Source organism: Nomascus leucogenys, chromosome 22a (assembly GCF_006542625.1).
Source record: "Nomascus leucogenys isolate Asia chromosome 22a, Asia_NLE_v1, whole genome shotgun sequence".
Lineage (NCBI taxonomy): Eukaryota > Metazoa > Chordata > Mammalia > Primates > Hylobatidae > Nomascus > Nomascus leucogenys.
This window is the reverse complement of record NC_044402.1, coordinates 120,146,244-120,165,282: the sequence shown is the minus strand read 5'-3', so window position 1 is coordinate 120,165,282 and position 19,039 is coordinate 120,146,244. Positions and strand designations below refer to the sequence as shown.

The 19,039-nt window shown below is 57.2% G+C and overlaps 3 protein-coding genes across 13 annotated transcripts in view; all 3 read right to left on the bottom strand.

Annotated features, from left to right (window-relative positions):
* Positions 1-2,228: 2,228 nt before the first annotated feature.
* GMPPA (GDP-mannose pyrophosphorylase A) lies at positions 2,229-10,361 on the bottom strand. 7 transcript variants are annotated; one of them, XM_030802470.1, is made up of 14 exons: positions 10,288-10,361; positions 9,203-9,262; positions 9,003-9,100; positions 7,651-7,754; positions 7,188-7,374; positions 6,783-6,842; positions 5,014-5,144; positions 4,358-4,372; positions 3,867-4,001; positions 3,674-3,771; positions 3,461-3,507; positions 3,150-3,242; positions 2,800-2,968; positions 2,229-2,524 (listed from the first exon to the last, which is right to left on the bottom strand). In XM_030802470.1, exons 2-14 carry the CDS (start codon positions 9,240-9,242, stop codon positions 2,424-2,426), a joined length of 1,278 nt encoding a protein of 425 aa, XP_030658330.1. In that variant the 5' UTR covers positions 9,243-9,262; positions 10,288-10,361; the 3' UTR covers positions 2,229-2,423. The 7 variants fall into 7 exon arrangements, with proteins under 7 accessions (XP_030658330.1, XP_030658331.1, XP_030658333.1 ...); XM_030802471.1 differs by having other exon boundaries at positions 9,203-9,257; positions 10,288-10,348; XM_030802473.1 differs by having other exon boundaries at positions 9,972-10,344.
* Positions 10,362-10,934: 573 nt separating this feature from the next.
* SPEGNB (SPEG neighbor) lies at positions 10,935-12,867 on the bottom strand. The gene is made up of 4 exons (XM_030802469.1): positions 12,740-12,867; positions 12,107-12,414; positions 11,361-11,502; positions 10,935-11,171 (listed from the first exon to the last, which is right to left on the bottom strand). The coding sequence occupies exons 1-4, from the start codon at positions 12,865-12,867 to the stop codon at positions 11,033-11,035; spliced, it is 717 nt and encodes a 238-aa protein (XP_030658329.1). The 3' UTR covers positions 10,935-11,032.
* Positions 12,868-15,602: 2,735 nt separating this feature from the next.
* Positions 15,603-19,039, bottom strand: part of SPEG (striated muscle enriched protein kinase) — a 51,769-nt gene continuing 48,332 nt past the window's right edge. For all 5 annotated transcript variants that reach the window (XM_030802466.1, XM_030802462.1, XM_030802463.1 and 2 more), the window contains 5 exons: positions 18,582-18,821; positions 18,274-18,497; positions 17,362-17,437; positions 16,972-17,121; positions 15,603-16,640 (listed from right to left, as the gene is read on the bottom strand). In XM_030802466.1, the coding sequence (XP_030658326.1) occupies positions 16,448-16,640; positions 16,972-17,121; positions 17,362-17,437; positions 18,274-18,497; positions 18,582-18,821 (883 nt within the window). In that variant the 3' untranslated portion in view covers positions 15,603-16,447. The remainder of the gene's footprint in view (positions 16,641-16,971; positions 17,122-17,361; positions 17,438-18,273; positions 18,498-18,581; positions 18,822-19,039) is intronic.

Below are 19,039 nucleotides of genomic sequence, written 5' to 3'. Positions count from 1 at the left end.
TCCCAGAGAGGGGGAGGGGGCTGCAATCTGCTCCCCCGATAATGGCTGCTAAGTGCCAGGGGGAGGGGATTGAGATGGAGGTGGGACTGAGCCCCCTGGCAGCCTGGCCTAGGGGACGGGAGGGAGATGAGGGCTCTGCCCCCACCTCACCCTGTCCTGGCCAGCCTCCCCCTAGTCTGTGTTCTTGGCTCAGCCTTTCCCCCTCGGCTGGCTCCTGAAGCCCATCCAAATTTCTCTCCACACTCAGTCCCTGTCCCCGGCTCTCCTCCCCTGTCGCCCCATCCAGCTTGGTGCCAGGGACCCACCCCCCTCCCCGGCCCCCAGCTTGCTCCCCCTCGCTGATTTTACAGAATAATCTTTTTATGGAAACTGAAAGAAGCACTAATGGCAGGAGCGCACCCCTCCCCCGCATCCCTCCCCCGCTCATCCCCCACTTCCCACCCCAGTTCCCTCTTGTTTCTCCCTTCCCAGACCCTCCCCGGGCTGGCGCCCTCCTACCTCTACACGGCCAATGATCGTTGGGCACAGGGTCCCAGCAGCGGTGGACAAGGGGGCTCCCTGCACCCCGTCCAAGGGCAGGTGCTCCATTTCGGGTCTCTCAGGGATGGATGGGACTTTAGGTCCCTCCCAGCACAGAAGTGGGCTGGGAAGGAGTGGGGGGGCATGTCCTTCTTAGACTCCCCCAACAACGGTGACTCCTTCAATCTGGGGGGCATGTTACAAAGACCTCAGCTTCGCTAGCGGCACCCCCCTTCAAACACTGACCCTTTCCCCTTCCACTGCCTCTCCCCACCATGTCCCCACCCCCCTGGGTCTAGGAGGGGGATCCCGGGGGCCAGGGCCTGACACAGACTTATTGGATTTCACGGTGTTTTGCTGAGAAAATAATTAAATTATCATATTTATGATGGAGCTGCCATGGCCTCTGCCAACCACTCGGAACAGAAGGGTCAGGACTAGGGGGAGGAGAGGGAAGGGACCTAGCCCCTGGTCCTATGGCCCACCCTTTCCCAGCCCCTTCCTTGGGGTGATGACCCCAGCCCAGAGTGGGGACCTGCAGCCCCTCCCACTCCCATGAAGAGAGATAATGAAGGTCTGGGCTGGAGGCCGGGACAGGAGGAACTGAGGAACTAGGGACAGCTTATAGGTCAGGACTGCTAAACCCCACACTGTGTAGATCGTTCCCTACATGTTGGCACACAGCCCACAGGACCTGAGAGGCCTGGGAGGTCACATCTGGCCCAATCCCCAAGTCACCCTCAGTCCAGCTCCTGAGAAAGCACAGCTTCCTAACTGCCGGGCTATGAACCTATGAAACCCTGGGTTCTGTCCCAGAGCCGGGTTCTGTCCCAGAGCCTGGTGCTGATAACAAGGCCCCAGCACCCTGCTGCCTGCCACCCCTGCCTGCTGCCAGGACCCCTCCTTTCTCCCACCCACGCCCTGCACCCCCTATTCTCTTTGGGTAATTAGATTCCTCTCAATTAGCAGATTACGATCATTACCAGCTCGTCTGGCAACACAGCTCCGCACCCACAGCTGGGGAAGGGGGGCACCGAGAGGGGCACATGGGGGTCATGGGCAAACATGAGATGGCTGGGAGAGGAGGGCTGAAACCTCCCAAAGGGCAGGGCCGGGAGACAGGAGGTGGTAAGGGCCTTCCCAGAACAGGGTACCTCCCACTGTGCTTCCGAAGAGAATGGCACCGGCTCAGGCCCACCCAGCCTGCCAGGGGAGTAGAAGACAGACATGAGGCCTCCGGCAGAGGTGAAACCCCCACCCTGCCAAAAGCCAAGCTGGGAGCAGATGGAGCTGGCAAAGCGGAAAACCGGCCAGGGCTGGGCTCGGCGGGAACCAAGCAGAGCGGGCGGTGGGGATCAGCCTCTAGGCCTGTGGCCCCGGTTCCTGTGCCCGCTGCCCAACCGAAATCCTTCACCCTTCCCTTCGGAATCCTTGCACATGGGGGCCTGAGCCAGGCCCGGTGAGGAGGAACAGGGATGCAGGGAGGCAGGGGTGAAGGGGGGTGCCAGGGAGGCTGGGGAGCCTTGAGGGCCTTCCTCCCGAGCAGCACGAGGCCGAGGCAGTGGGAGGGGGAGATTTACCAGGGCTCCAGATTCATTATTCATGAGCCCACAGCAACGACTCCAATTTAAATGCTAATGTGGGGGGGCCTGACTCAGCTGCCCCGCTTCCGCCCCCACCCCTAGCCCAGACATAAGTACAGTCCGTGCTGGCTCCAAGGTTCACGGGGTTTATTAGGGAGTCGGGAGGGAGAAAACCCAGGAGTCCCCAGGCCACCCACATTGCTCCCCGGCGTGTGACAATCCTGCCTGGCTTTCTCTGGTCCTTTCTGGACAGAGGCTGGCCAAGCAGGCGGCAGCCCCAAGGGGAGTGGGTAGGAGCTGGGGGCCTTCTGGCAGCCCCACTCAGAGGATGATCTGGTTGGTGAAGCTTCGGCTCAGTTCCTTGTGTGGCAGAACAATCGAGTTCAGGATGAGCACCTCGGCAGGGATCCGGACTCGGCAGCCTGCAGCATGGATGAGAGCACCAGGGGAGGTCATGGGAGGGGAGACAGGGGCAGGGAGCTGGGGGCCACTGCCAGCAGGGAGGGACCCCTCCTGCCCATCTGTGCCCCTGGTCTCATGCCCCTGGTGACTCACACAGGGCCTGGCACACAGCAGGCCCTTGGTAACTATTCGCTAAAAGAAGAAACACGTGTGCACACGGAGGAACGAATGCTCCCCGGGGCCACTGGCCATCAGCTGTGGGGTTCCCCCAGCCCTGGCCCCCGGGAAGCCATACCCAGGATGGTGATGGCAGGCAGCAGCTTCCCGTCCTTGAAGAGGCTCTCACTGTCCATGCGGGCTCGGGGATCATTGGGGTTGGGGTCATTGGGGGTACCCTCCACGCGGGCCCAGCGTCCCACGGTGCTCCCCCAGCCCACGATGCTATGCAGAACACACGTGTGCTCCTGCCAAAGAGGACGGTGAAAGGTAAGGGGAAGGGGCAGGAGGCAGCAGGAACCAGAGAGTGTGAGGTGCGTCCAAATGCAGAGCCCATGGCGTTCACCCTTCTCTGTTCTTGGGGGGATGCCTGGGCCCTCCCCACAGCCTCTTGGGGTGTCACATGCTGCTATGTATGCTCGTACCTACCTGCAACGTGGCTCCATGGAGGACAATGCTCTCCCGGAGCCGCACACCCTCACCCACGGTCACCCCCTTCCCGATGGAGACATTGGGGCCCAGCTGTGGAGAGAAGCACACACCATAAACCCTGGAGGGACTTGGAGGATCCCCAAATCCAACTCCCTTCTAGAACAGATAAGGCAGAAGTGACCTGCTCGAGGACACACAATAGGCTGTGACAAAGTGAAGAAACTGGCACCCAGAACTCAGGTAGCGTGGGCATCCTCCATCCATCCGACCACCACCCTTCCCTCCCTGGGGCTGGGACCAGCGCTCACCACAGCCGAGGGGGCCACCTTGGCGGTCGGGTGGATGTACACATTCCCTAGAAGCAGAAGAGAGGCCCTGGGGGCAAATATCCCAAACCAAATTTGATCAGAAGGGGCAGGGATTGAGGCTTTAACTCTGGACTTGAGGTCAAGAATCCTGGTTCAGAGGGCAGAGAGACTAGGGTGGAAGCCAAAGGTTAGGAATTGGGGCAGGCTGGGTACCTCGGATCCATGGGCCCCCTGGGGTGTGCTTGGCCAGCCGTTCTGGGTGAGTGTCCTGGTATCGGCTCAGGTACAGGCGGGAGGCGTAGAGGGCTGAACTGGGGGCCACAAGGGGGGAAGGGGCTCAGGGGTCAGCAGGGCCTGTGCCCACCACCCCAAAGTTTCAATCCCCAGGGGACCCAGCCTTCCATACCCTGCGGACTTGATCTGGCTCCAGATACCATCAGTGAGATGCACGTATATCTGGCCCTGCCCTGCCAGGGCTGAAAACACATCCTGCTCTAGGCGGATGGTACCTGCTCCTGGCCACAAGCCTGGTGAGTCCTCCCTGGCAAAGAGGAAGAATGCTGACATCAGTCCCCCAGCTGAGCCCCGACTGTGGGGCTAACACAGTCTCCCAGGGACAGGAGTGGGAGGATTCCTACCACCTCTCTAAGCCCCTCTCTCCAGGTCTGGTCCGGTCCTCTCCAAAGGGCTGCTCACATCCCAGGAACCTCTCCCACCCAGCCCCCGCTTGGGTGGGTGCTGTCACAAAGGAGCCCCAGGCAGAGGCCTGCTTCCCATCCCTGCCCCATTTCCAGAAGGAGTTCCCCCCATTTTCACATTCTCATCCCCATTCAGCCCTTCACCCCTTCCAAGTTACCCTCCCCCTCATTGGATGGAATGAAACACAGACAGACTCACCCCAGAGCAAGGCAGCTGGTGAGGGCAGAGACAGTCACAGAAAGAGAGGGGGAGAGAGATGGTAGAGATGCCAGCTCAGCAGAGACAGAGACAGACAGGCCAGGAGAGATGGAGAGGGAAGCAGAGACATGGGTGGGAGTGAGAAATGGCTATGAGCAGAGGAGGCCTTAGATGGGGCGATGTGGGGGTAAGGCAAGGATCCCTAGAAGGGAACAGCTTCTAGCCCTAGGAGGGAAGACCCTGGGACTGGCAAGCAGGGCTCTAGGTGCTATGTTCCAAGGGGAGCCTCAGCCTGAGAGTGTGCATGTCTGTCTGTGTGTGCACGTGCACACGTCTGCACCCGAGCGTGTGTGCGCCCAATTGTGTGTTGCCGTCTGTTCTGAAAGACGTCTCTGGGACACTCAGGGCTTAGGAGAAATGAACCAGAAGGGGAGTGGGCAGGCAGTGACAGAGGAGGAACTGGGATGGATAAGGAAGAGGGACAGAATGAGGTTAGAAGGGGAGGGACTCAGGAGGCTCTGCTGGAGATGGCAAGTGGAGAAGGGAGAGGGGAGGAGGAAGGTGAGCAAGTTGAGATGGAGCCTGCAGAGACTGGTATGTGTTGGGGTCCGCGACTGGGGGTACTTGGGGTCACAGGGCTATGGGGCCTGCCTCACAATTGCCCATCCTGCTGATTACGCTGGAAGACATCCCGAAGAGGCTTCAGGGCTTCAGGAGAAAAGAGGTAGATGCCGCAGTTGATGATGTCACTGATAAATGTGCTGGGTTTCTCCACATAGTGCAATACCTGAGGACAGAGCAGGCTGGGTTCAGTAGAAGAAGGGACTACCGCCACAGTCCCCTAAGACCTGATTTCCAGACCCTTCCTGCTTCTCCTCCCCGCTGCCAGGGTGGCCTGGCTAAAATGCAGTGCGCGTCCGCATCCTCCTGCTGCCTGGCTTTAAACCCTGAGATGACTGCCCTTCACTTGATTCACCTTCAGATAAATCCAAAGTCCCTGGCTTTCCCTGCCTGATCCTCCCCACCGCTTACCTCTCAGATGCATTTCCACCCGACTGCATGCCTGTGCCTGGAATGGCCTTTCTCATCTCTTCATCTGGAAAGCCCACCTTTCCAAACCCAGGTGACACTGTCACTCTTTCTGTGCGTCCTCTCTTGCTGGCCCCAGAGTTAGCTATTCATGCCTGGGCACTCCTGAACTCTGGCCACGCCTCACCCATGGCATTGTGTCATTTGCAAAGGTTGTCTTTTGATTCTGTCACTCCTATTAGACTGACAGTGCCCAAGAGGCAGGGACTGCACCCATTTGGCTCTGTTTCTCTCACACCTACCTGGTGCTGAGCACAAAACTATATGTGTAGAGGTGTGTACATGCATGTGTGTGTGCGTGTTTATATGTATGTTTTATATTAAAGCGCAAACAAATAAAAGGGGTATGTGATGCCAGGTATGGTGGTGGCTCATGCCTATAATCCTAGCACTTTGGAAGGCTGAAGTAGGTGGATCACTTGAGCTCAGGAGTTCGAGACCAGCCTGGGCAATATGACGAAAGCCTGTCTCTACTAAAAATACAAAAATTAGCCTGGCACATGACTGTAATTCCAGCTACTCAGGAGGCTAAGGCAGGAGAACGGCTTGAACCCAGGAGGCAGAGGCTGCAGTGAGCCGAGATGGCACCACTGCACTCCAGCCTGGGCAACAGAGTGAGACTCTGTCTCAAAAAAAAAAAAAAAAAAAAAAATTTGCTGGGCGTGGTGGCTCACGCCTATAGTCCCAGCTACTTGGGGGGCTGAAGTGGGAGGATGGCTTAAACCTGGGAGGTCGAGGATGCAGTGACCCAAGATCGTGCCACTGCACTCCAGCCTGGAAGACAAAGTGAGACCTTGTCTCAAAATAAATAAATAAATAAATGAATAAATGAATGAATGAATGAATGTGAAAGTCGAGGGGCTTAGGAGAAGGGAGTTTCACAAACCAAGACAGAGCCCTGCTGCCTTGCCTATCATGCTCCTGCCTCCGGTATGTTATTTCCTGCTTCCAGGCGTTTACACCTGCCATTCTCTCTGCCTGTAGCACCTTCCTGTCTCCTCTGTCATCTAGACAAATGGGACTCCGCTCAGACCTTGCTTCCTCCAGGAAGCCCTCCCTACTCCCACCCCGGTAAGGCTGGGTTGGGACCCCCTTGGTGTTCCCATCATGCACTGTGCATACATTTATTACAGCACCACTCCCAGGGAAATTATCTATTTCCCCCTCCCCCTGGTCAATCTCTCTTAAAGGGATATAAGATGATTAATCGGGAGTGTCTCACCTGTCTGACAAGACTAGGGCCCACCCCATACTGTGCCAGCATTCTCTAGAGGCCTGAGGTAGAGGGGATGATGACACAGAGTAGGCACCCACCCAGCCCCCTCTCTGCTCTCACCTCGTGTGTCTGTGGATTCTCAACGATGCAGCCGTAGTTGAGGGATTGCGTCCTGTTAGCCTGAAAGACAGACACACCTGAGACAGTGACCTGCCTGCTCCAGGGCAGCCACGTCTGTTTTTTCTTTCTTTCCCTCCCCTACAGCACCTGGCATGCAGCTCTGCCACTGACAGGCCTTCAGCAAGGGTGGAAACTGACAGCTGCTCTCCCCCTCCCTACTTCTGAACAGCCAGAGGGCTCGGGGTCTCCACTAACACCTCCATGCCTGCCAGAGCAGCGCATCTCCCTCCTGACGCCAGCTCCCACACCAACTCCCGGAGCGCCCCTGCCTCCCCAACACCCTGAATTCCGGGAAGCTCTTGGGATCACCTCCTCTACACCCTCCAGCCCTCCTGACCCCCTCACCGTAGTGCCAAGGAGTAAGAAAGGGTGACGCTGGCGTCGGTGGGCTTCCAACATAGCACTCAAGGGGAAGTCGGAGCAGACATCAGCATTGAGCACGAAGAATGCCTCGGGGCTCCCAGCCAGGATCTGGTCTCGAAAATGGTAGAGACCACCCCCTGTGCCTAGGGGGGCAAATTCCTGCAGGTACCTGTCCCCAGGGACCCGAGAGCCAGCTCAGTGGATCTTAGGAAATAGATACCATAAGCCAGGGCACTTGACCCCCACCGCTCGCTCCCAGGAGTACTCCTGCCCAACGCCCACAGAGAAACTCTATATATTCAGGGATTCAGCGATGTCCAAATAAGAATCCTTCTAGTAGGTGAGGATGAACTCTGGCAAATGCTGACTCAACCCACTCCCAAGAACTCAGAGGCCTAGGGCCTCCCCACCCCCGCCCCCCATATAAAATTGTGTGCACAAACACCTGACTGGAAGGTTAAACTCCTGCTGGGCGGCTTCTAGGAACTGGGTGAGGGGCTCATCAGGTTGGTAGAAGCCAATGAGCAGAATCTCCTGCATCCCAGGGACCTGAGGACAAGGGAAGAGGCTGGGAGGAAGAATATCTAATAGGAGGGGATGTTGGGGAAATCCTTGATGCTGGTCCAAAGTCCAGAAACCAGTTTCAGTCTCAGCTGTGGGGCCCCAGGGCACTCACCACTCTGGGCTATTTTCTCCTATGGACAATGAGCAATCTGGAGGAAGTCAGAGGCCTGATCTTTTTTCGTTTTGTTTTATTTTTGTGAAAAAGGGTCTCGCTCTGTTGCCCAGGCTGGAGTGCAGTGGCATGATTTTGGCTCACTGCAGCCTCCACCTCCTGGGCTCAAGCGATCCTCCCACCTCAGCCTCCTGAGTATTGAGGACTACAGCCATGTCACCACCTGCGTCAGCCTCTAGAGCAGCTAGGACTACAGCCAGGCCATCACATCTAGCTAGTTTTTAAACTTTTTGTAGAGAAGGGGTCTCTTGATGTTGCCAAAGCTAGGCTAGAACTTCTGGCCTCAAGTGATCCTCCCAACTTGGCCTCAAAAAGCACTGGGATTACAGACATGAGCTACCATGCCAGGCCTGATCTTTCAATCAATTATTATTACCCCCACCAACCTGAACTGGGACTCACTCTAAGAAAGACTTTGCCTACCAAGCTGCATTGATCCATTCCCCCCACCCCCATTTTTATTATCTATCAGCCTAAGCTTAAGATCAGCATGAAGTAAGGGTACCATTTATCAAGGGTCTATGTTGTACTAGCCATTTTACAAATATCATTTCTAAGCTTCACCACCCAACAAGGTAGGTCTAATCACCCCCATTTGACACATAAGGAAACTGAGTGTCAGAAAGGGTGTGTTATTTGTTGCAGGCCTCACAGCAGGCAGAGACTGAATTCAAACCAAAACCTTGCCTGGCTCAATACGAAAAGCAATAAAGAAATGACCATCACAGTGATCAAGGATATGAATTTGTGCTTGGTTATCATTAAGAGTCTCCATGCTACGGCTTTACATCGTCTCCAAGATCCTTGCCTGATCTCACATTCCATATTTTAAAAATAGGAGTGAAATCTGAGCAGGAAGAGGCCAGATGAGAAACTAGATTAGGGGAAGACAGCAGGGCAGCTGCACAGCATAACTTGAGGGGGTGCCATTCACATTGTCATCTGTGAATGATGGTCCTTGGAGTTATGCCTGGTGGGAAGAGATCATGGTTGGGAAAGGGGGAAACACAGCATGAAGATGAACAGGAAGTGAGGTGAGAGAGGGGAGCCCCTGAGGTTACCTGGGCACAGGCTTCAATATGGTGTTGGATCATAGGGACCCCTGCCACAGGAAACAGTGGTTTGGGCACCTCAAAAGACAAAGGTCTGAAGCGAGTTCCTGGGAGAGAAGAGAGAACATTTCGGCCTCCTGCCTTCCTCTGCCCCCATCCCGCCTACCACTCCAGCCCAACATCCTCCCCCCATTCCCCTGGCACCTCACCCTTTTGAGGGCCTCCAATCAGGATCACCGCTTTGAGCATAATGGTGACTGCTACCTAAACTTCAAATTCCAACAGAGAAATCAAGCTCAGATCTCCTACCCCAACCAAGCCCCAAAACCCAAATAGCAACACTTAGCCCTCTCCCAAGATGTAAACCCAAAGCTCAATATAGTCTCTGCCTGGACCCAACACCTCACAAATCCCACACATCTCAAATCCCAGCAGAGAAATCAAGCTCAGATCTCACACCCCAACCAAACCCCAAACCCCAAATAGCAGCACTTAGCCCTCCCCCAAGATGTAAACCCAAAGCTCAATATAGTCCCTGCCTGGACAGAACCTCACAAATCCCACACATCCCAAATCCCAACCCAGATTCCAGTTGGCCTTCAAACCTCACGGTGATTCCTCCCAAATTCTGAAATCCACACCCCACAATTTGATCTCTAAAAGACTTCCCTCTGGCCATGAACAAATTCTGCAAATTCAGAAACCTGGCAGAGACTCCCTTCTCAGACCCAAACCTCAAAATACTGAAGCCTCAAACCCACTGATTCCCAAAGTCTTGCGTCTTCATTCTAGATATTAAGCCCTGAATCCGAATAGTGAACCCTGAATATTGAACAGCAAACCCCGAGTGAGCCTCAGATATTTAACTTAAATCCTGAACGTAACTCCCAAGTACTGAACTAACACTGATCTGAATTTGATGAGCCCCTAATCCCAGCAAAAATCCTCTATATGCTGAACATGAATCCTAAAACTAACCTCTGTACGTTGAACCCCAAATCAAAAGACAGGTTCCCTTGGCATCTCAAACACTGAACCTATTGACCCGCCTCCAGTCCTAATACGGACGACTGGGTCTAAATCTCTGGATTCGGAGGATTGATTGATTGCTGACCCTCTGAACCCCACAACTGACTCTGTCCAATAAACCCTGGCCTCTCATTGCCAGGGATTGTGGGACCAACACAGGCGCGGGCGCACCGAGGGCCAGCCAGGACCTCGGAGCCCGCTCTCCGTCTAGAGGCCGTCCCCTGCCCCTTACCCCTGCCGCCACCCCTCCACCAGCTCCCTTTACCACTAGCTCCCTTTACTCCAGCTCTGCCGCCCGCTACTGCAAGCTCCTTCCGCGCACGTGTCTTCTCGCAAGTCGCGAGAACTCATTCGCAGGGTCTGCCGGGAATTGTAGTCTGAACCTTTCCCCGCTTTCTAACTTTATGGGAGAGGAGAGAGGTGCTGAAGTCCGGGGGCGTGACCAAGGGATCGCGGGGCGGGGTTAAATGCGAAGAAGGGTGGGGCCTGAGAAGCACAACCTGGAACTTAAGACTGGGACCCCAGCTGTTGGGGAATGGGCCTCGGGGCAGCAGCCGAAGTGAGGAACTGGGTCCCAGAGGAAAACGGGACTAAGGACAGCAGGAGTGTGTGGCCAGCCCTGGAAGGGGCGGGGCCAGGGGCAAACAGCCACGAGGGGCTGGGGCTGGAGGCGCGCAAAAGAGAAGGCGGAGTCCCGGGCCCAGCCGCCGGTACCCCTGGGAAGTCAGGGCACCTTGGACGGCTAGGGCAACTCTATCAGTTTGACTGTCTGAAATGCAGCACGGCGCTAGGCGCTCTCCAGACCTCCCTGTGACTCCAACAGGCTGTGACCTTGGCGTGGGGGTCTGGAATACGTGTGGGCGCGGGTGCGGGGGAGAGGGAATGGCGACGCGGAAGAGCAGGACAGACGCGGAGGGTCAGAGAGCAGCTTTATTAAGCAAGCTGGAGGAGGGCTGTGGGTCCCACCACCCCCGGGCTCGGCGCCAGGGCGGAAGGTCCGGGGGTGCCGTTCAGGCCACGTCCACGCGAGCGAAGCTCTGGTCCATGCCCAGGCTGTTCTCCACGTACACCTCGTACTTGCCGCTGTCCTGGGGCGTGGCCCGGCGAATGGTCAGCGTCGTGGTGGTGCTGCCGATCTCGAAGAACACCCTGCGGAGGGGCGGCGGGGAGGAGGGCGGAGCCGTGGTCAGTACACGGGCGCACTGGACCGGGCTCCTTAGCCAGCTCTGTTCCTCGCCGCCCAGTCCCCGCCCCCGTCACTCCAGTCAGATTTCTGGGCTCAGTCCTACCCAGGTTCCAGCCCCAGGCCCTGCCCGTGCCACAGGTCCCGGCCCTCGCCTGTCATCCTCCTCGATGTCCTCCCCGTCCTTGGTCCAGCCCACGTCGGGCGCAGGCTCTCCTAGGATCTCCGCAGTCAGCGTCACGGTGGTGCCTTTGCGCGCCTTAGTGTTGTCGGGTCCCTTTTGAATCTTCGCCGGGACTAGCGGAAGGAAAGGGGAGCGAAACTCCGTGAAGGACCCGGAGATGAGGCAGGGCATCACCTCACCAGCTAATACCCGGCACTAAATACAGATGCGTTTAAACTCGCAGTGTGACGTTGAGCAAATCATTAGCCTCTCTGATTTCATCTCCTTGGCTGTTAAAGGGACTTATCCCTGCCTCTCCTGCTTCTCGGGGTCGAATAGAGGATCAAGAGAGATAAGGCGGGCGAAAGCCCCTGAATGTTCACACATCTCGCGGTGCCTCAGAGACCGCTCCGGGTAGTGGAAATTGCCCAGAGTTGGGAGCCAGAAGACCCGAGTCCAACCCTGGCTCTGCCTCTGGCTTGCTGTGTGACCTTGGGGACTCGGAGCCGCGTGATGGAAGCCTACAGCTGACTGCTCAGCCCGGGTGGAGCTGGATCCCAAGGTAGGGAAGGATGCACTTGGCTGGCGCGGCGATGCGCCCCAGGCCGTGCCCAGAGCTGGGCTGGCGGGGACCCTGTAACTAGGCCCAGAGGTAAACACGCGCAGCTGGACAGGGCTGCGGGCTCTGGCTGAGTGGTGCTGGTCTGCGCCCTGGCGCTGAGCCCGGGGCACGCGTACCTTCCACGAGGATGCGCGCTGAGTCAGAGCACTGGCCGAAGGGGTTGGTGACGTTGATGCTGTACTGGCCCAGGTCTGCCAGCTCGCCGTCGCGTACCACCAGTGCCACCACGTCAGGGTCCTCGAAGACGTAGCGGTACTTGGGCCCGTCACGTAGCTCCTTGCCGTCCTTACTCCAGCGGATGAATGGGTCCGGGAAAGCCGAAATGCGGCAAGTGAGCTTGGCCGCGCTGCCCTCGATCAGCACCACGTCCTTCAGCGGCTCCAGCACCCGCGGCGGCCCCTTCTCCCGCAGCTCCTTCCGGGACCTACCCGCGGGCCGAGTCAGGGCCCAGAGCTCCCAAGACAGGCCCGGCCACAGCCCTTAGCGAGCGCACCATCTCCTACCTGCCCCCTGGGCCCGCCAGACCCCTAAACGTGTGGCTTGGTAGGGAAGAGGACTGCTCCTTAACTGCTGCCCTGATAGGATGATGCATTCCTGCCGGCCACTCCTCCATACCTCAGTAACGACCCTTCCCCTAAGACCACTCATTCTAAAGGCTCCTGACGCTGCTCAGCCCTTACCCAAACCCCATTCAAGAATGCGCTCTCTGCAGCTCTCTTCCTCCACAGGGCTCCGGGGTTCCCTCTCACCTGTGGCCCCGGTAAGAGGCCTGGATGCGAATGGCCGCACTCTGGACCTGTGGGTCATTGATGTCCAGGGTACATCCAGGAGGTGGGGCCGCAGCCACTGGCTTTTTGGCAGGAGCTGCTTTAGACATCTGGGGAGTGGGCGACAAATATGGGGGTCCAGGCTGAGACAGAGGCTCCCACCTTCAGCTCCCACCTTTTCCTCCCTGGTCAGAACATTCAGGGGGGTAGAGGAATGGGGGTGTCTGCGGCTTCTCTGAGGATCGGACTCACCGTGGAGGGGTTGACCTAGGGACTTGAGTCGACTGGCTGGATTGCAGGCAGCACAGAGCCCTTCTGGATGGCACAGCAGGGGTGCAGGCAGGTGCTCAGCCCTGGGCCTGGTTTTATACATCGCTCCCCTCCTTGCCTTGTTTGGCGTGGTTGCCCCAAGCCCCCCGGGACCCCATCCACCTCCCTCTGACTCAGGCAGGTTCTTTATTTAGCCTGCGGATGCCTGGGATGCTGGCTCAGCCGCTGGGCTAGGCCCGTGGGGGGAAACCCGAGCGGCTCTGAGGTGCACCTCGCGTCAGCACCTGGACAGCTGGACAGCTGGATGCTGCCCTGTCCCCTCCCAGGGCAGAGGGTATCCATCCAACTCCCAGGAGGACCAGATTCAGCCCCTAGCTGACAAGAGATCCAGCTTCCTGCTGGGGCAGCTTTTCACTCAGGTTGGGCTCTGGATAGTCAGACAACACACCCTGTTGGTTAAGGGGTTTGAGTGTTTTGGGGGTGTCCCTGAATAAAGCCAGAGTAGCATCGGGCTTGGGCCTCAGGGCCCCTACAGCTAATGGCAACAGGGCCACGTGGCTGTCAAGACCAATCCAGAAGCTCCTTACTCTTCCCTTACCCCCAACCCCAGGAGTCCAGGGTTGTCACTTCCACACTGTGCCCCCTGGCGGTAAACTGAGATAAACCGGGAGGGGATGGGAAAAATTTTTGAGAATAGCAGCCCCTCCATGCCTTCCCCATCCCCACTCACTCCCCTCGGTGTCACATGGTAGGGGCTGTTTAGACTGCATTGTCCTTGGAGATTAGCACCACTACTGGCCCCAACCCTAGGTCTGCCCAATGCCTTTTTGAGGGCATAAATTGGTGCATAGGGGCATCAGACCACCTGGGGTGAAGGGGTTCAGTTAACCCCTCTGGGGATTGCCTGGAGGCCAGTCTGCCCAGGCCGGGCACCGGGCAGAAGCATTGCTTCCATTCATTGGAACTACCCGCCCTAGTATGGGGGCACTGTCACCTTTTGATCAGAGCAATTTTGACATAGCTCGGCTGACATAAATTACCTTTGCTCCTCTGGGTTTGGAACAAGCAGTTCACATGCCATTTCCAATGGAGATGGGAAGGGAGCTCAAGATCAGAGGGGGGACGGGAGAGGAATTTTACCATTTATCAAGATATGAGTTCAGGCACCTCATTTTTATACAAAACACTTGCAGTGTGTAGGGGATTGGAGATTCTCACAGGCAAACTGTATATCTTCATCGCTAAAATGACAGGTAGGCAAGGTGTCGTTCTGGTCCCTTCCAGCTGGCTTTAACATCCTGTTATTTTATGATGATCGGGCTTGCCTCTTCCCTGGGGTTCTGAGAAGCTAGAGAGGCTGGGCTGGGCTGGGCAAAAGGGTTGTCTGAGCTGGAGCCAAGGGGCCCTCAACCTCCATCAGAAACACAGCAGTGTCAACTCTCTCTCCCCTGGTCAGAGGCTTTGTTCCTTTTACTTTGCCAAGAACAGAATTTTGAAGGTGGGGATGAGGGGAACATTTCCTCTGGAGGCAAGGAGATCTGGGTCCCTGCCAACCCCCCAACCCCTCGTCCCCAACCTCAGGGCAGGGCAGCTCAGTCCTAGGTCCCAGTGACCATTCTATGGCACTGCAGGGGTGTGGCTAGAATTGAGGTGCTTTAGCACCCAGCAGACCTCCTAACTTGCCATGTGGACAGAAGGTCCAGGCTGATGTGTCCCCTCAGCCCTAGGAAAATGCTGGACACAGCAGACCAGAGCACTCCCAGCTGGTGCTCTCCATGTGCTCTGATTTGTGCTGTGACATGGAGGGCGAGGGGTGTGGGCCTGTCCTAGTGTTTCTTTTTGAGATGGAGTCTCGCTCTGTCACCCAGGCTGGAGTGCAGTGGTGCAATCTTGGCTCATTGCAACCTCCACCTCCCAGGTTTAAGCGATTCTCCTGCCTCAGCCTCCTGAGTAGCTGAGATTACAGGTATGCACCACCACGCCTGGCTAATTTTTGTATTTTTAGTAGAGACAGGGTTTCATCATGTTGGCCAGGCTGGTCTTGAACTCCTGACCTCAGGTGATCCAGCCACCTTAGCCTCCCTGTCCTGGTTTCTTCTGCAGCTCCTCACACTACCTACTCTCGCCAACCATTAGGATGAAACCCACTCTGCTCCAGGGGTCAGGACCAGAGCTCCTGCCTGTCTTCTGGGCAGAGTGAACGAGGCTGAGCCAGGATTGGGGTGAGGGCTGGCCTATTTCAGAGCCCAGCATCCCCTACATTGTGATGAGGGAACATGTGACAAGAGGTGGGGGCTACCAGAGCCTGGTTGCGGGGGTTCAGTGGATCTGCCAGCATTCCGGAAACTGCAAGGGGAGAAGCAGACCACAGTCTCCCCTCCCTCCAGGAATAAGGAGAGGCGAGGGGCCAGGAGGGTCAGGGGAGGGGGTTGGAAGGACCCAAAGTGCTAGCTGGTATATTCCTGAATGTATGTGTTGGGGAATGCCCAGAGAGGGCTAAATGCCCCTGTCCTGGACTCACCCCTCACCAGCCATCTTCCCCTCCAGCCATCCCTCCCAATAGACACACAGGTTATGCTGCTTGCCATTTTTATTTCTTTGTGACAGACAGACAGACAGCTGGATGGCTGGGAGGGATGGTCAGGACAACATGGGCAGTAGGGATCGGATGGAAGGGGAAACTTCATAAAAGTCAATAAATAAATAAATATGAATGGGAAGAAGGCCAAAGGCCATGGAGGGGCAGTGGGGACATCTTTGGGCCAGCAGAGAGCGCCTGGGGCTGTATCCACTGGACAGGAGGAGAGAGCGAGTGTGAGTGACCGCTGGCCTCCAGCTCTCCACGTTTCTCCTCTGAGGGATGCTCACAGCTGACCCACCCCACCTCCACCTGAGTCCTCTCTTCTCCCTCCGCCGCCTCACTGCCTTCTCTCACGTCCCGGCCCTGGGCCCCTGCCACTGTATCTGTGTCCTGCCCCCGCTTTGCCACACTGACTCCCAGCCCACTGCCCTGACACCCGGGACTCCTTCCTTTTCCTCCTCTCCAGCCATGCCCACCTTCCTTGGTTCTCCCTGAGATGCACTGACCCCCAGCCCAGAACCTTCCTAGAGCCTCCCCCTTCCTGTCCCTCGACTTCTTTTCCTCTCCACTTCCCCATTCCCCTCTTGTCCCTCTGCCTGTTCCCACCCTGCCCAGCCTGGCCAATGGGTCTCCCACTCTGGCTTTGGCCTGGGGTGGCATCAGGTCGAGGCCCTGGGGTCTCTGTCCTTGAAGGTCTATGAGGTAAGAGCCCGGCCAGATGTTGCTGCTGGTGGTAACCGAAGCCCCAGGCCCGCCTGGCTCAGCGTGGGCCCTGGAATGTCCCGTGGCATTGGTGGGAACCCCAGTTGAAGCCCGAGGCCTGGCTGTGGTCCGTGCCTCTAGGGGCCGCCAGGGTAGGAGCGCAGCAGCACCTTGTGGCGGGTGGCAGCCTCAGCCCGGCGCCGCCGCTGCTCGCCCAGGAACTCTTTGAGCCGGTTGGTGGTGAAGGTGAGCGTCTGGCGGCGCAGCTTCATCAGGTAGGCGTCCTGCAACCATGGGTGGGCCAGGCAGTCCTGCAGGGAGGGCCGGCTCCTGCCAGGCAGAGCCAGGGATGATGAGCCTGGAAGGAAGCTCTGGGAGCTGCCGGGGCTCTGTCCTCCCGCAGACCCATGTCCCAATCCTGGATCCACCCCTATGTGTGTGATCTTGGGCAGCTCAAGAGCTCAATTCCCCAATCTCTGGAATGGGGACAGTGATTCTGCCTTGCAGGGGGCTGCCTCGGGCTTTAAATGGTAGTAGTATGACCATTTAGTAGAAGCAGCAGACTTCTTCCTAGGAGCAGGGGAGGAGCTGGGAGACCTCTGGCACAGGCCGGGCCAGGGGCAGGTAACACTGGGGGATGGCAGGTGTGGGGCTCACTCACCAGGGATGTACTGAGAGGACCTTTCGCAAGAAGAGGGTGGCACTCTGGGATGTGTTGGGGTATAGCTGGAAGGCATCAAAGCGGCCACCCACAATCCGAGCCTCCGTTTCCTGGGGGTCTGGCTCATAGAACGGGGAGCGCCCACTGAGCCTGTTGGGGAAGATAGCTTGATTGACATATGCAGACTGGAGGCCAACACCCAGACCCAGAAGGACATTGGTGTTGGGTGCACAGTGCTCAGGGCCGTGCTACTGTGCACCTGAGTGTGAGTGTGCGGTGTGGATGTGTGTACAGGGGAGGTGGGGCACGGGGGAGAGGGTGTCAGCAGAAGGTGAGTCCGGAGCTCACTGTGTGGGCAGAGAGGGCTGCGGCGGGGTAGGGGACACTCACATAATGTAAGTGAGCACACCCGCTCCCCAGATGTCCGTGGCAGAGCCGATGGGTTCTCCCTTCACCATCTCTGGAGCTGACAGGAGACAGAGGCCAAGATGACCCAGCTTCCTGGTGGCAGGGAAGTGGGGGCGGGGGAGGTCCCTAGGTGCTTGAGCAGCAGGACAATGTCCAGGTCACCAGACCATGGGAATGACCAGAGTGGCAGGCCCAGAAGGCCAGTAGGCAAGACAGAGGTGGTGACATACCCCAAGAGACATATGGGACACCTGAGGAATTAACCCTGGCACAAAGTGGCAGGGTCCCCAAAACTCCAGAGGGGCTGAGAAGCAAGGTGACAAGCTCCCTTGGATCAGCTCCAAGGTATGGCTCCCATTCACAAAGAGTGTGGCTGACACCAAGATTAAAAGCCTTCAGAATCAGCCTGGCTGGCTCTAATCCCGGACCTGCCCCTTCTAGCTATGGGACCCTGGGCGATTTATTAAACCTGCCTGGCTCTCCATAGCCTCATTCATAAAGTGTGGCCTGTAGAACCACACTAAGGAAGAGAGATCATGAATGTCAAGCATTTAGCAGGTTGCTCGATGGTAGCTGGTTCTCCTTATTTAAATAAAATAATAATTGATTCTCCTGTCTTTTTGGCTGTAGCGAATCCTGCCGCTAGCATTTATAATTGTCTGATTGCACAAATCCTTAACATCAGTACACCTCAGTTTCCTCATCTGTAAAAGGGGCTAATATTATGCCACACTCCAGGGTTATTGTAAAGATCAATCCACATACTTTGTTCATTGCTTGCATACAGTAATCACTCAATAAGTGGCACATATGTAAGTGAAGTGGGGTGAGCCCTGGCTGCTGCCTCTCTGGCAGTGCTCTGTCCCCACCCTGGCTGGCAGCTGGTCCCCTCACCCATGAACTCCAGCGTGCCCGTGCGGTGGCCAAGGGGCCTAAGGGCCTGGGGGTTGTAGGGCTGGGCACTGCCAAAGTCCACGATCTTGAGGGCGTTGTCAGGGGCCAGCAGCAGGTTATCTGGCTTGATGTCTAGGTGGAGCACGTGGCGGCCGTGGAGGTAGTCCAGGCCTTGTAGCAGCTGCACCACGTAAGTGGCCACGTCGTCCTCGGAATACCGGAACCTGGGAGGGCAGGGGTGGAGCAGATGATACCCGGCCCAGCCTCCCCTACCTCTTCCTCCCTACTCCCCCAGAACGCCCAGCTACCTGTCACTGAGCCCACAGAGGAGTTCCCGGTTACCGCAGCTCTCAGCAATGAGCACGAGGTACCGAGGGGTGATGTAGGCCTCATGCAGGGACATGATCCGCTCGTGGTGCAGGGTCCGCAGCACCTCGTACTCCTGCAGGACCCGCCGCTTGCCCTCGGCAGCATAGGGCACAATCTTGGCCACGAACGTTCGCCCCGTGGCGTTCTCCCGGCACGCTCGCACAACACCAAAGCGGCCCCTGTGTGTCGGGGGGAGGGACACCACAGGCTCAGAGGAGAGGAGGGGGACACTTCCATAGTGAGGACTAATGGAGGAGAGCAGGGACCCCTAGGGACAAGAATGCAGTGGTTCCAGTGTGGGCTCCAGAGTTCAATCCTAGAAACCAGGGTTCGAGTCCCAGCTTCGCCACTCACTGGCTCTGTACCTTAGGTAAATCCCATAGCTTCTCTAACCATC

Coding starts and splice junctions, on each gene's coding strand:
- SPEGNB (XM_030802469.1), bottom strand. CDS start 12,867: ATGTCTAAAGCAGCTCCTGCCAAAAAGCCAGTGGCTGCGGCCCCACCT. Junction 12,415..12,739: donor GCCTCTTACCGGGGCCACAG/GTGAGAGGGAAC, acceptor GCCCGCGGGTAG/GTCCCGGAAGGAGCTGCGGG. Junction 11,503..12,106: donor AGCGCGCATCCTCGTGGAAG/GTACGCGTGCCC, acceptor TCCTTCCGCTAG/TCCCGGCGAAGATTCAAAAG.
- GMPPA (XM_030802470.1), bottom strand. CDS start 9,242: ATGCTCAAAGCGGTGATCCTGATTGGAGGCCCTCAAAAGG. Junction 3,772..3,866: donor AGCCAGATCAAGTCCGCAGG/GTATGGAAGGCT, acceptor TGTGGCCCCCAG/TTCAGCCCTCTACGCCTCCC. Junction 3,243..3,460: donor AGGTGGCCCCCTCGGCTGTG/GTGAGCGCTGGT, acceptor TTCTCTCCACAG/CTGGGCCCCAATGTCTCCAT.